Source organism: Astyanax mexicanus, chromosome 11 (genome assembly GCF_023375975.1).
Source record: "Astyanax mexicanus isolate ESR-SI-001 chromosome 11, AstMex3_surface, whole genome shotgun sequence".
NCBI classification, from domain to species: domain Eukaryota; kingdom Metazoa; phylum Chordata; class Actinopteri; order Characiformes; family Acestrorhamphidae; genus Astyanax; species Astyanax mexicanus.
The window spans coordinates 9,423,814-9,437,320 of record NC_064418.1 but is presented as its reverse complement, the minus strand read 5'-3'; the positions used below and the strand labels follow the sequence as shown (position 1 = coordinate 9,437,320).

General features: G+C 39.8%; 1 protein-coding gene across 3 annotated transcripts in view; it reads left to right on the top strand.

The window, feature by feature from the left end:
* myo16 (myosin XVI) overlaps window positions 1-13,507 on the top strand; it is a 264,223-nt gene that overhangs the window by 138,320 nt on the left and 112,396 nt on the right. For all 3 annotated transcript variants that reach the window (XM_049485244.1, XM_049485243.1, XM_049485245.1), the window contains exons 9-13: window positions 2,996-3,146; window positions 4,281-4,431; window positions 5,767-5,877; window positions 10,423-10,488; window positions 13,199-13,326. In XM_049485244.1, coding sequence (XP_049341201.1) covers window positions 2,996-3,146; window positions 4,281-4,431; window positions 5,767-5,877; window positions 10,423-10,488; window positions 13,199-13,326 — 607 coding nt within the window. The remainder of the gene's footprint in view (window positions 1-2,995; window positions 3,147-4,280; window positions 4,432-5,766; window positions 5,878-10,422; window positions 10,489-13,198; window positions 13,327-13,507) is intronic.

Genomic DNA, 13,507 nt, shown 5'->3' with positions numbered 1-13,507 from the left:
TTATTAAAGATTTTATTCAAAATCAGCTTTTAAATAAGACCCAGGACCATATAGGTACTGCTCTGAGTATAATGTAAATACACTATGCTATCTGATTGCTGATTGAATTTATGATGACACATCAGGGTGATGAGTACATGTACAGTACATCCATATTCATGTGCATTCACGTTCGATTTCTGCAGTGCTGGTCATTCACTAGTGTGTGTAAGGTCATTCGTGCATGGCCCAGCCTTGAACTGACTGCACATCATATTTTATACAGTTTAAAAAAAAAAGAAAAAAAACAGGCTCCTTTATAAGGGGTTTATACATAGTTTATAAAGGGTTTGCTAAGGTTATATATTAGGTTAAAACTTAGGTTATTAACTTTGTTTCTCTGCATTTCCAGCTCACAAAAATCATTGTTTGTAAGCATGACGAACATTGGCTCATTGGAGGTATCAAGCTGATCATTTATATCTTCATCCTCCAGTTTCAGATCGAAATAAATACTTTTGAGGGCAATAGATTTAATAAGCTTAATAAACTCGCTGTAATTTATTTTGACAATGTTGCTGCTCTGTTTGTAGCTGCGCTGTTTGGCTAGGTTGGCTAGGTTACCTGTATGTGGTGGAGTAATACATGGAGAGCTCCGGTTAACGTGCATTACCGGCTGATAATGGTAACTCATATCACATTGCATTTTCTTTTTTTTATTATTATTTTTGAGCTATTTTCTATTGTTTTTTTTTTTTCAAATTGTTAATCAATATAGAAGAGCTGATAGATTCATATTGAGTCAGAAAGTAAAAAAAATGTTGAAACATTTATTAATGTAAAAATTCTGATGAGCTAATGATTTGTTAATGTTTAAATATCAATGCTGATAACAATTTGTTGTGTAAACATTGGTTAATATTTAAATTCTGATGAACCTATGCTTTGTTCAAAAATCTTACACCATAAATTATTTGGTTTATTTTATGTTGTGGACTCCCATTGGACTTCTATTTTAGGGCTTATTAAAATATCTTTTAATAATGACAGTAATGTAATTACTAATGTAGTATTAGTGTAAAAACTTGTTCACCATGATGAGTGAATGGGAAGTGCAGCGGTGGAGACTCTGCACACTAAATGCTGCAATTTCTGCAGAAGCAGCCCAGCGATTCGTGCCCTCCATACTATCCCTCCCTCGCTCTCCCCCGACTCTACTCATTCCCTTCCTTCTAACCATCTAACCACCCCTCACTTCTCCCCCTCAGTTCTCACCAGCCCCCCGCTCCACTCCTCACCTCTGCCGCTAATCAATAGCTCATTCTAACACAAGGGCTTAGCTCAAGGATGTCGGGGGCATGATGCTCAGAGGCCAAATGAAGCCTTTCTTCTTCACGTAACATCTCTTTAGGGCTCCAGCACGTATGTGGGGACGTGTTTAACTCTAGAAGAAAGTTTGTATGTGTGTGTGTGTGTGGGGGGGGGATGGGTTTGTAAAAAAAAAAAAAATTAAATGAAATTGAGCCAGACAATAATAGGGTTAACCTATAATGCCAGGACCAAAAAATGGTCTTTTAAAAAAGCTATTATTTAATCTGTCCATCTGTCTATCAATCTATCTGCCGATCTATCTAGGAAGCAAACAAATACAGCTCTGGAAAAAAAAATTAAGAGACCACTTCAGTTTCTGAATCAGTTATACAGACAACATTTCCCCCAAATCTCCCAAATAAAAATATTGTCATTTAGAGCATTTATTTGCAGAAAATGAGAAATGGCTAAAATAACAAAAACAAATATGTAGAGCTTTTAGACCTCAAATAATACAAAGAAAACAAGTTCATATTCAAATATTAAAAGTTCAGAAAACAATATTTGGTGGAATAACCCTGGATTTTAATCACAGTTTTCATGCATCTTGACATGTTCTCCTCCACCAGTCTTACACACTGCTTTTGGATAACTTTATGCCTTTACTTCTGGTGCAAAATTTCAAGCAGTTCAGCTTGATTTGATGGCTTGTAATTATTCATCTTCCTCTTGCTTATAATCTATTATTTTCTAAAACGTTTCCGGAGGAATAAAGCATATATTTAGCTAGAAATAAATCGTATCGCTTCTAAAAACTGCAGCATCATCGCTCTCCAGTGAGGATTCGTGATTAATTGTGGAAAACATTAATAATCTCTCCTTCAAAGTTTCTCCTCAGACTCGTTTAGGGCATTATTTCCCAATTTACAGTCACAGACCGCGTTCAGAAGTATAATCCAGTGTTCGTCAGTTCGATTTTTAGTAGGGGGAATAATTAATTATAATCAAAAATCAGGTGATCAGTGTAGTTTGAAAGTCTCAACAGCTGAAGAACTCAAATTACAACGATTACAACACAACCAGTCGTGTAGTCTGAACCTGGCATTAAGGTACATTACATACAGTAATGGTGTCACTTTATGTCCTGACAAGATATAAAAACAAATACCAGTGTGTGTGTGTGTGTGGAAAGAAAAAAGAGAGAGACAGAGAGAGAGACAGAGAAAGAGAGTCATCTGGTGTCCCTTTCTTTTATTAGAATGGAAACTGCCCCTCATCGCCTCTTACAGCTCATTAGGGGGAGGGAACTTCATTGTCTTTCTGTCTCTTAAAGCACAGATGGATCGATCCACAGTGGGCTTCACTGCCCATCTCAGCACAGGCAGACGCACATGAAGACAGCGGGGGTCCGGGTTACTGAGAAAACGGTTTAAAAAAAAAAGTGTAACAGCCCCACAGACAGTAACAAAGAGCGAGAGACGATCACAGCTGGCTATTGAGCTCAGAGCGCTTTTATCACAGCTGTATCTACATTAGATTATATCGATGTAAAAAGCAGCGATAGGAGCGAGTATTAAACCAAGTGTCAGTGATTCCATGGAGCTGCTGAAGTCATTCACGCTGCCTCCTCTCTGTGCTCATAACCACCACAGAAGAAGAGTGATTTTATGAGACACCAGCACTGACGGGCCTTTCTCTTTTCCAGACATCGCTGCTTCTGACCTCATAGCCGACATGCTTCTCAAGGCAGAGGGATTCTGGGTCCAGAAACAGAAGGAGCCCACAGCCCAGCCTCCCCACCTGGACGAACACTGTGAAGATCTCAACCAAGACATCAGCATGCCTGTTAAAAAACTGTACGTACATCGCCGTGAACCCATGACAAGCACATTAACAGCACTATGTGTATGTAGTAATATTAGAAAATCTAAATTACGGATGCTACAGTAAGTCAAATAATGTATTAAATATACAGTGATCACTCCTAATCCTTTACAGATGGCTAACTGAGTTCTGATTTTGCCATATGTCCACATACTTCTACATGTGGAGACCCATATGGAACAAGACAGCGTGACACAGGAGATATAAAGATGTTCCACAGGCTTATAAATTCCATTTTTACTGTACGGTGGTAAAATTAAACGCTCCTAAGAAGCCTAGAGGATTTATGAGACATCTGCAGTTATAGTATGGAGCTTTTATGTTAAGTTATGCTTAATATTAAGGTCCACATTTCCACAATTAAACATTTCTATTGGATGATTTTCTCATGCAAACCCCTTTTTACATTTTTTTTTTTTTCTGGAAGTTTTCTGAAAATCGTACTATATTAACTTCAGCAGAAAAGATTTATTATTCTTACTTTAAAGGTTTTCACATAACAGAAATAACTGATATGATTAGGTAAAAACAGTATAAAGTACAGTGATGTAATTTTTCAATTGTAATTTAAATTTAAGTAACTGTTTCACATTGTGACAAAAACAAATGTTTATATACATTTTGTTCATTTATGTTGTTGAAGTGAGTAACACTTCTCATACTTAGACCAAAATTGTGAAAACTAATGTAAAAAAAAAAAAAAAAAAAACACAACCTCTGATATAACTGGGTTAAAGATAATCAGTGTCACAAATTAGCAAGTTCGAATCCCGTTCATCTGGCTTGCCATCAGCTGCCGGAGCCCTGAGAGTGCACAATTGGTCTTGCTCTCTCTGTGTGGGTAGATGGCACTCTTTTTCCCAACATCCCTCCAAAGGGTGATGTCAACCAGCACAAGGCTGCGTCTGTGAGCTGATGTATTGGAACCAAATCGCTGCACTTTCCTCCGTGTGTGCTGTGATGCTTCTCTGGGAGAAAATGGGATAAAAGTTAGAAATAAAGTTTTATATATATATATATATATATATATATATATATATATATATATATATATATATATATATATATAGAAATAACACTGCTATGTCTTCTGTATGAACTTGTAGGAGCCCCATGGCACTGCCTATCTCTAAGAGGGACAGTCTGTTGGAGAAGGACGTGATGTTTCGGGACTCTGGAGGAGGGCTGACGCGACAGTCATCCCAGGACAATTTGCTAGACGGCTCCTTCCCCAGCACTACAAACAAGCTGGAGCAGGTACAGAAGATTAAGTCTCAGATACCTGAAGCTACATTGCCTTTTCTGTGTTTGATTCAAAGATTTCTCACCCTGATTTATCTTCTTAGAAAAGCACGATGAAGACTGATGTTTTACATCTAGTGCACTTGGTCCCCTGCTCGCATGGCTGGGATGTAGATTAATGTGGGTGAGCTGGTGAGCTCTTCTTGCTGGCCTGCAGCCGATGTGGCATCAGTCATGCTTAAGCTTAAGAAAGATGAACTGAGGAAATCTTCCTGCAGCATTAGTGACCCTGCTAGCCCTGCGGGTGAACTCTGACCCCGAGGGAATAAAGAAAATTAGAGCTATTAGTCTTACACTGCTTGCTGAGGGTGTTGAAAGCTTGCGTGACATGTTGGATGTTGGACTTTCGACTAAGCAGCTTATAATATAAGTTTATATTATTTAATGTTAAACTAGACAATACTAATATACATTATAAACAGCTCTGGATAAAAATACGAGACCACTTAAAATAATGAGTTACTTTGATTTCAGCAAAATTAAAAACCTCTGGAATATAATCAAGAGGAAGCCGGATGATCACAAGCCATCAAACCAAACTGAACTGCTTGAATTTTTGCATCAGGAGTAAAGGCATAAAGTTATTCAAAAGCAGTGTGTAAGACTGGTGGAGGAGAACATGCCAAGATGCATGAAAACTGTGATTAAAAACAGGGTTATTCCACCAAATATTGATTTGTGAACTCTTACACCTTTTGGTTTCTCTTGTATTTAACACTTGGGTATCGGCCAAGTGCCTCTATGAACAATCAAAACAACAACAAAAAAATCAGTTTCCTGTGAATTAGCTGAAAAAGTTTGGTTTCTTGAACCATTTGCTTCTAATGAGCTATATAGCTATATATATAGAAGTCACATAGGATGCTATACCAGTAATTGATGAACTGAATATAATGTTCTAACTTTGTTCTAAATTTAAATACTTTTACGATAAAATAATAAAATATGTTTGTGTGAATAGTGTGTAATGAAATTAAATGAAGTTTTAAATTACATTTTTTTATTTCATTTACTTATTTATTAAAGTCAGACCTTTTTTTTTAAGCAGTGGTTGTTTTTTCCTAATAAAAAAAAGTAAAATAAAATTAATTCCACAGAGGGTTAAACATTAACTAGCTTGTTTGTGTTTTACCATTTAGCACAAGTTTCATTTTGATGATGATGAAATGTAGGAAAATGCAAAATGCAGATACAATGAAAGTCGGGATGTGTGATTCTTAACTTTTGTGTATTCTTGATCATTGTGTCTATTATTCTGATGATGATGATGATCATGATGATGTGTTTCAGGTGAAGCTTATGCCCCCGGCGCCTAACGATGACCTGGCGTCTCTGAGTGAGCTGACGGACAGCAGCCTTCTGTATGAGATGCAGAAACGTTTTGGCAACGACCAGATCTATGTACGTATATTTACACATATACATTCTCACATACACACTGCACAGGTCTCACCTGAGGTGGTTTGGAGCTGCTGCTGCTGCTGCTGTAGTCCTGTAGCTCAGTTTAATATATTGATTCTCAGATGCCTCTGAGGCCCTGCATTGGAAATGAGCAGGGAGCTGGGAGCTTGTGCTCAGTCGTATCCCAAATGCAGGCCCAATCTTGGGGCAAGACTTCAGGAAGGCCTTCCTTCTCCTGTCTCTGGAGCTTCTTACTAGCAGAGAGGAGGGTCTGGATGCTGGCCCTAAGCTCACACACACATTTTGATCTCTGTCTGAGCCATTGGGCTCAGTGTGCATCACCCCGTAGTTGTGTTCTTGCCAGGAGCTGGAGCACAACGCTCAAACACACTCGCTTAGTGGCTCTCTCCTTTGTGATTTTGGACTCTGGCCGAGCCCCCTTGACTGTAGCCTTGCCAGGCCCTGGTGTCTGGATGGCAGCCTTTTAGGTCTCAGTGTATTTGGGCCAGAGACTGTGGCCAACCCTGGAAAGAAGCAGTGAGAGTCTTACAATGTCTCTTTGTTTGCTGTACTACTATTATTACTACTACTATTACTACTACTACACTACTACTTTATTTATCTGTTCTATGTTTATACCACTGCTATTATGGTCACAAAGGTGACAAACGCAAAAAAACACTCAATTTATTAGATAAATCAGGATCCGGTTTAGAAGAATAGTCAAGGACAGGCAGGGTCAATAACCAAATAGCAGCATAAACACACAATATGTCATTAAAGGTGTTTTCACACCAGCACTATCTGGTCCAGTTTTAACAGACTTTACCGGTTCATTTGTACCCTTAATGTGGTTCGATTGAGCAGGTACGAAAACAGTAATCACACTCGGGTGCGAATCAAAACAAACACACAGAGACCAGCTAGAGAAGGTGGTCGCAGTCTGGGCCCAAATGAACTCTGAAGCGGTTTGCTTGTGGTGAGAACATAATCTGGTCTTGATCCAACACGGCCATTAAATATACTCCATTTATTTGATCTAAACTGCTGATAAGGTGCAGTTTAATCTGATAAATTAGCTAAATAACCACCACCAATTACCACAACTATGAACAAACGTTGTCTCTGCTGCTCCATGCTGTTTACACTCACGGTCTGTGCTGTGTTCACTATTCGAAGCCACACAAAGGGGAAAAAAACGCTTCAAGTAAACAAACTCATCAATGAACTCCACTGATTTGGACCATATAAACCAACTACAGGTGTGAAAACATATTACCCTACCTGCTGCCAAATCACACCAATTCTACACGTAGGCCTGTATTGTTCTTTTTTTCCTTGTCTTCCTCTTTCTTTTCTGGCTTTACAATTGCTGAAGGTCCATATTTTGCTGGCTGCAGGAATGATGAACCTGGCAGACTGGCTACTGTTGGCAACTAGTGTGAGGCGCCCCCTTGAGTTGGATTTTGATAACAGTGTCATTGTACTTTTCTACATTTACCGTCCCAGAATTTAAAGGGGAGCTTATACAGTTTGTCATTGCATTTAGTTCATAACTAGCCTTGTCTTGAAGCCTACAATCAGATGTCTTGCACTGATGCCATATGATTGGTTAAATTCGTCAACTGCAAGAATTAGTAGATAATAAGCAGATTTTTTTTTTTTTTCTTATAAATGAAATGCTCGGTTACTGTATATCATCACATACAGTTCTCTACAAATCTTTGTGCTTTGTATCTTTTTTTTGTTTCTTTTTTTCTTTTATTCACACTCTCAGTATAATAAAGCCTCATACCGCAGCAATTCTCACTCTTTCCCACAGTCCTGCTTTTGTGAACGAGTCAATAGGAGCGTGATTAACGGAAGAAATCCATTTCTGCATTTAGATTCTGTCTCTCTGCAGCCGCGGCTTGGATCGTTTGAGCGGGCCTGCCATCATGGGCTGCGTGCGTGCAGTAATGCCTGGCCGCTAGCTCGCTCTCAGTGGGGAACTGCAGGCTGTGCTGCCTGATGGCTGGAGCCAAATCAATGCTTAATAGCTGCAGCTATTTCCACACTGTTATATAAAGCCTAATAAAGTCTCGGCACTGAGGCTGGGTGGAATGACTTGAAGGCAGTGATGAACAGAATTGATGGAGGGAGGGAGAGAGAGATGGAGAAATAGAGCAGAAAGCAATTTTTGATGATGGGTCCTGCCATTACTGCAGTGTGGATTCTTTTTGATATAGAAGAAGTTGGAACGAAAAGATCAACCTCATATCAGAAAAAGTTGTAACAGTATAAATATTGCATTTTTTGCATTTACTTATATCTCATTTCATTCAGACTGTATTAAACCAATATATAGAGTTTTTTTCCCAAAAAGTTGGAACACTTGGAAGGATTTACTACTTATCACTTTGTGTTCTCGGTTTTAGGACAGAAAGTTCAAACAGAACCAAACAATGTGTTTTGTATTTATGTGCAACAGTACAAAGTTTTTTGTTTTTGTTTTTTTTCTTTTCTCCCATTTTCTCCCCAATTTACACGGCCAATTACCCAACCCATTCATTAGGACTCCCCCTATCACTAGTGGTACCCCCACACCAAAAGGATGAAGAGTAGCACATGCCTCCTCCGATACATATGAAGTCAGTCCCCGCCTCGTTTTACCTAGGAGCATCACAGTGCACTCGGAGGAAAGCGCAGTGACTCGGTTCCCATACATCAGCTCACAGACGCCTTGTGCTGATCGACATCACCCTTTGGATGTCTCTTGGGAAAGAGCACCAAAGTAATACCAACACAGAGGGAGCTAGACCAATTGTGAATTGTGTCTCTCCGGACTCCCGTAGCCGATGGCAAGCTACATAAATGGGATTCGAAGCAATCCCCTGATCATAGTGGCAGCACTCAGAGCCCTGGTGCTATTGTTGAATGATATTGTTCTTGATACAGAGCCATCTGAGGGATTGGAGATCACAGGGGTTCAGCTTAGACTTGTGCCTTTGCCCTTTACACTATACTTTTTTCCAGATTCATTAAAACGTTTAATAATATCCAAATTATTTCTAATTGCATTTTTTTCCCAACATTTTTGGATATGTTTTGCAGGCTTAAAATACAGGAATAGAGGTATATTAATAGTTGACTGGATAAAAAATGAATTATCTTGAGTTTATAAAATCTGCAATTACATAAAAAATATATATTTTATAAATTTGTTCTTGTATTTTCCATATTGTCCCAACTGTTTTTCTGATTTGGGTTTGTAGAATGATAATAAATGTTATCAGTAGATGAAAAGAAAGGGGTCAGCCTTTTAAGATGGGATATACTAAGGATATCAGTGTGTGTGTTTGTTTTTTTTTCTAAATATATTTTTGCACTTTTTACAACTTAAGGATGAGAGGAGCTAAGGAAGTCAGTGGTTCAGATCCCCGGTGGTCTACTATACTTTACATGCAGAGCAAGAAGAGAAGAAGGGAATTGAATTACACGTTTGAAAGTGAAGAGGTTGCTCTGGCCCCGAGTGCTGATCTATTTATTATCAGTAACACATGCACAGCACTCCACTCTCTGGAGATGGCACTTTAGCGCCGCCGCTAACCCAGCCGCTAACCCAGCTCTTCACCCGTGTGGAGAGTGCGGCTGTGGAGGGAGGTGGGAAGCTCCTGCTCTCTGGAGGGATGGGAGATATTAGCACTCTGCTGCTGTAGCTCTGTCCCCAGGCTGCTCCTGACAGACTGAAGTAATGTTCTGCTTCTGTCCTTCAGCTCTGCAGACGCCTGCTGCTGCTCTGCTGCCTGCAGGCCAAACCCAGGTCTGAGCTCCAGCTTCCACTGAAGCTCAGAACATCTCCACTGATCATACAGCCCAGAGCACTGCTCTCACAATCATCTCCAGCATAGTTATCTCACCAACTTACATCTCTCCTTTCTTTCTTTCTTTCTTTCTTATTCATTGGTTAGTTTTTTCTCTATTTTTTTTAACTTACTTACTCACTTACTTTCTTTGATTATTTTACTTTGTTTTTCCCTTCTTTGTTCCTTGTTTCTTTTATTCTTTCCTTCCTTCTTTCTTTACTTACCCTTTCTTTCTTTTTCATTGTTTTTTTGTCTATTTTTATTTGATTTTTGATTATTTTCACTTTGTTTGCTACTTATTTTTACTTAATTTCATTTTTCTTTCCTTTTGTTTTTTTTTGCCCGTCCCTCTTTCTTTCTTTCTTCCCCTTTTTTGTTTGTTTCTTTCTGCTCCCTAATCTTTTTTTTGGTTTGTTTTTTTTTCTCTATTTTTTTATCCTTCCTTCCTCTTTCTTTCTTTCTTTCTTTCTTTCCTTCCTTCCTCTTTTTTTCTTTTTCATTGGTTTGTTTTTTTCTTCTCTATATTCTTTCCTTTCGTTCTTACTCCCTTTGATTATTTTTACTCTCTTTGCTACCTATTTGTTCTTCTTTTTTCCCTTTCCTTTTTTTTTCCTTGTCATCACTTTCTTTCTTTATTTCTTCTTTTTTTCCTTCTTTCATACTTTCTTTATTTCTTACTTTGTTCTTTCTTTCTTTGCAGACTTACATTGGACACATTCTACTTCTCATAAACCCCAACAAAGACCTGCCTATCTACTCCAACCTTGTAAGTACTGTGCACACGTGTGTGTGTCTGTGTTGTGTGTGTGTGTGTTTTATGTGAGTGCTGTTAATGCTTCATTTTCTGCTGTGTGATGTTAAGTGTGTGTGTGTGTACAGTAGGAATTGGCCTTGATCTCTTGATTAATTATTCATCCTTTTCCTGTCAGTGATACTCAGCACTGCTCCACCTTCCTCCTCATCAGATCTACTCTCTCTTTCTCTTTATCTCCCTCTATCTCTCTCCTCCTCTTCTCTCTTTCCTTCTCTTCCTCTCCTCCTGCTAAAGAGATGCTCATGTTTCAAGTTCAACCTTAGATGGCCCACTCGTGAACGCAGCTGTCCGGTCCTTGCAGACAGTGTGTGTGTGTGTGTGTGTGTGTGTGTGTTTTGGGGTGGGGGGGGGGGGGGGGGGAGTTTGTATTGGAGGATGGTAGTTATCATGGGGTTGTCCAATCAGATGCTGTTCAGTGAAGAGAATAGATAAAAGATGACATGATAACCATCTGTCTGGTTTAAAGCTTGAATGGCACTTGAGGCAGATCTGAATGAGGCCTATTCAAAGACACACACACACACACACACACACACACACCTAACTTTAGATGGAACTTGGTCAGTGGGTGGCAGCCTCCTGCGTTTGAGGCTCATTTCAGGCATGGGTTCTTCTCCATGTCCCCTGATGGGCTTCTGGACACACAGACACACACACACACATATATGCTTCTTCATCTGTGACTGTCCCACACACACACTTATTCACTTCATGGCCAGATCGCTGCATTACATCACCTAACCTCATTTCCCAAACTTTTCTTTCAAATCCATCTCTCCCTATCACACTTTTGTCTCTTTAGTCTTTGATCATCCCTCTCTCATTCTATCTGTTCTGATTGCTCTTCTTCTTCCTCTCCCTCCTTTGCTCGCTCTCTCTCTCTTTTTTTGTTCTCTACTCCCTGCTCATTTGACCTTTCTGCCCTCTGGTCTACAACACGTATGGACAAGTTCAGATTTTTTTTTTTTTAACTCATGTCGTTTTATATTTCCCTCTGTCCAAAAAAAAAAAAAAAAAGAACATTTTAAAGTATATATGGGCTACTTAATGCTAAGCAGGTGCACAACTAATGATCAATAAGTAAAGATAAGAAAAGCCATTGTATTCACCACTTCACAATTACACTGCCAAAATGTAAACAGGAAGTTATAAAAAATATTAATCAGACAATAATTCTAAAGGTAATACTATGCGTACTATTACTTCTTGAACATGAATGACTTTTCTTGATTTTTATCATTTACATTCAATTTGTGTATTTGTTTTTTGCTTGAAATTAATCAGAATTAGCTACGCTTGCTAATTTTCTGGCTCCAGACCTTTTTTTTCTTTTTGCCATGTCTTTGTCCTTCCGGTGTCCTCTGTGTCTCAGTCAGAAAAAGAGAGAGTGAGTGTGTGTGTGTGTGTGTGTGTATGCATGTGTGTGTTCATGCTGAGTCTCCATGAATGCGGGTAATGAGATCTCAGCATTAGTTTCCTGTTCTCCTCAGATGGGGCTAAAATGTAGCTTTGCCTCTGTATTCTCTCTCTTTCTCCATCTCTCTATCCCCCTCTCTCTCTCTCTCTCTCTCTCTCTCTCACACACACACACACACACACTCTAAGAGAAAAGGATGTGTTAGTTTTGACAGAAAACTGTGGCACTGTCTCGTATAATTGTCACATCGCTCAGTATTTATGCCACATATCGTCACTCTTTATCTTGTCTGATCTGGTCTTATTTCCTTTCATCTCTGAACATCGCTCATCATCAAACACTCCCGTCACCGCACTGCACCACCCACACACACCTAGCAGGTGCCTGTTCACCAGAGTGTGTCCTGGGGTCGAGTTACGCACTCACAGGTGTGATACACTCACAGCCAGGGTTGTGTAAAGGCTAAAGTTACACCACCTGACAGCACCGCTCATGAGGAATTAAGAACGTTATGTAAACGTGTTATGTATCCTAATTACTGTCTCTGTCTCTCTCTCGCTCCCTCTATGTATCTCTCGCTGTCTCACTCACTCTCTATCTATCTCTCACATACCCTCTCACGCTCTCTCACACACCCACTCTGTCCCTCTCTCACACACACACTTTCTCTCTCTCACACAAACACAATCTCTCTCGCTCTCTCTTACACAAACACACACTCGCTGTCTCTTTCTATCTCTCTCACACAAACACACTCTCTCTCGCTCTCTTGCACACACACTCTTTCTCTCTCTCTCACACAAACACAATCTCTCTCGCTCTCTCACATGGACACACTCGCTGTCTCTCTTTCTATCTCTCTCACACAAACACACTCTCTCTCACTCTCTCGCACACACACTCTTTCTCTCTCTCACACACAAACACAATCTCTCTCGCTCTCTCACACGGACACACTCGCTGTCTCTCTTTCTATCTCTCTCACACAAACACACTCTCTCTCGCTCTCTCACACTCTCACAAACACTCCCTTACACAACCACACTCTCTCTCTTTGTCTCTCTCTCTATCTCTCGCTCTTACACAAACACACAATCTCTCTCTCTCTCTCTCTCTCGCACACACACACACTCTGTGTCTATCTCTCTCTCACACTCTCACACAAACACTCTTTCTCTCTCTATCTCTCGCTCTTACACTTTCACAAACACTTTCTCTCTCTCTCTCTCTCTCTCTCTCTCTCAGGTCAGTCAGTTGTACCTGAGCTCCAGCGGGCGGCTCTGCTCCTCTCTCCCTCCTCACATCTTCTCCTCGGCCGAGCGAGCCTATCACATGATGCTGCAGGAGCGACGCCCACAGTGTTTCATCATCAGGTACAGTCTCTTCATCTGCAAAAGGTGCAGAAGAAATGCATCAAGTTAAATTACGTAATACATTCACTTGCCATTGAGGTCATTTTCTTAACCCTTACTCTAGCCTTGCTGCAGCAGACCATGTTAAACACACACAGAGGTTAATGTCCTGTGGACGGAATGTAAATCCAGACCTGTTAAA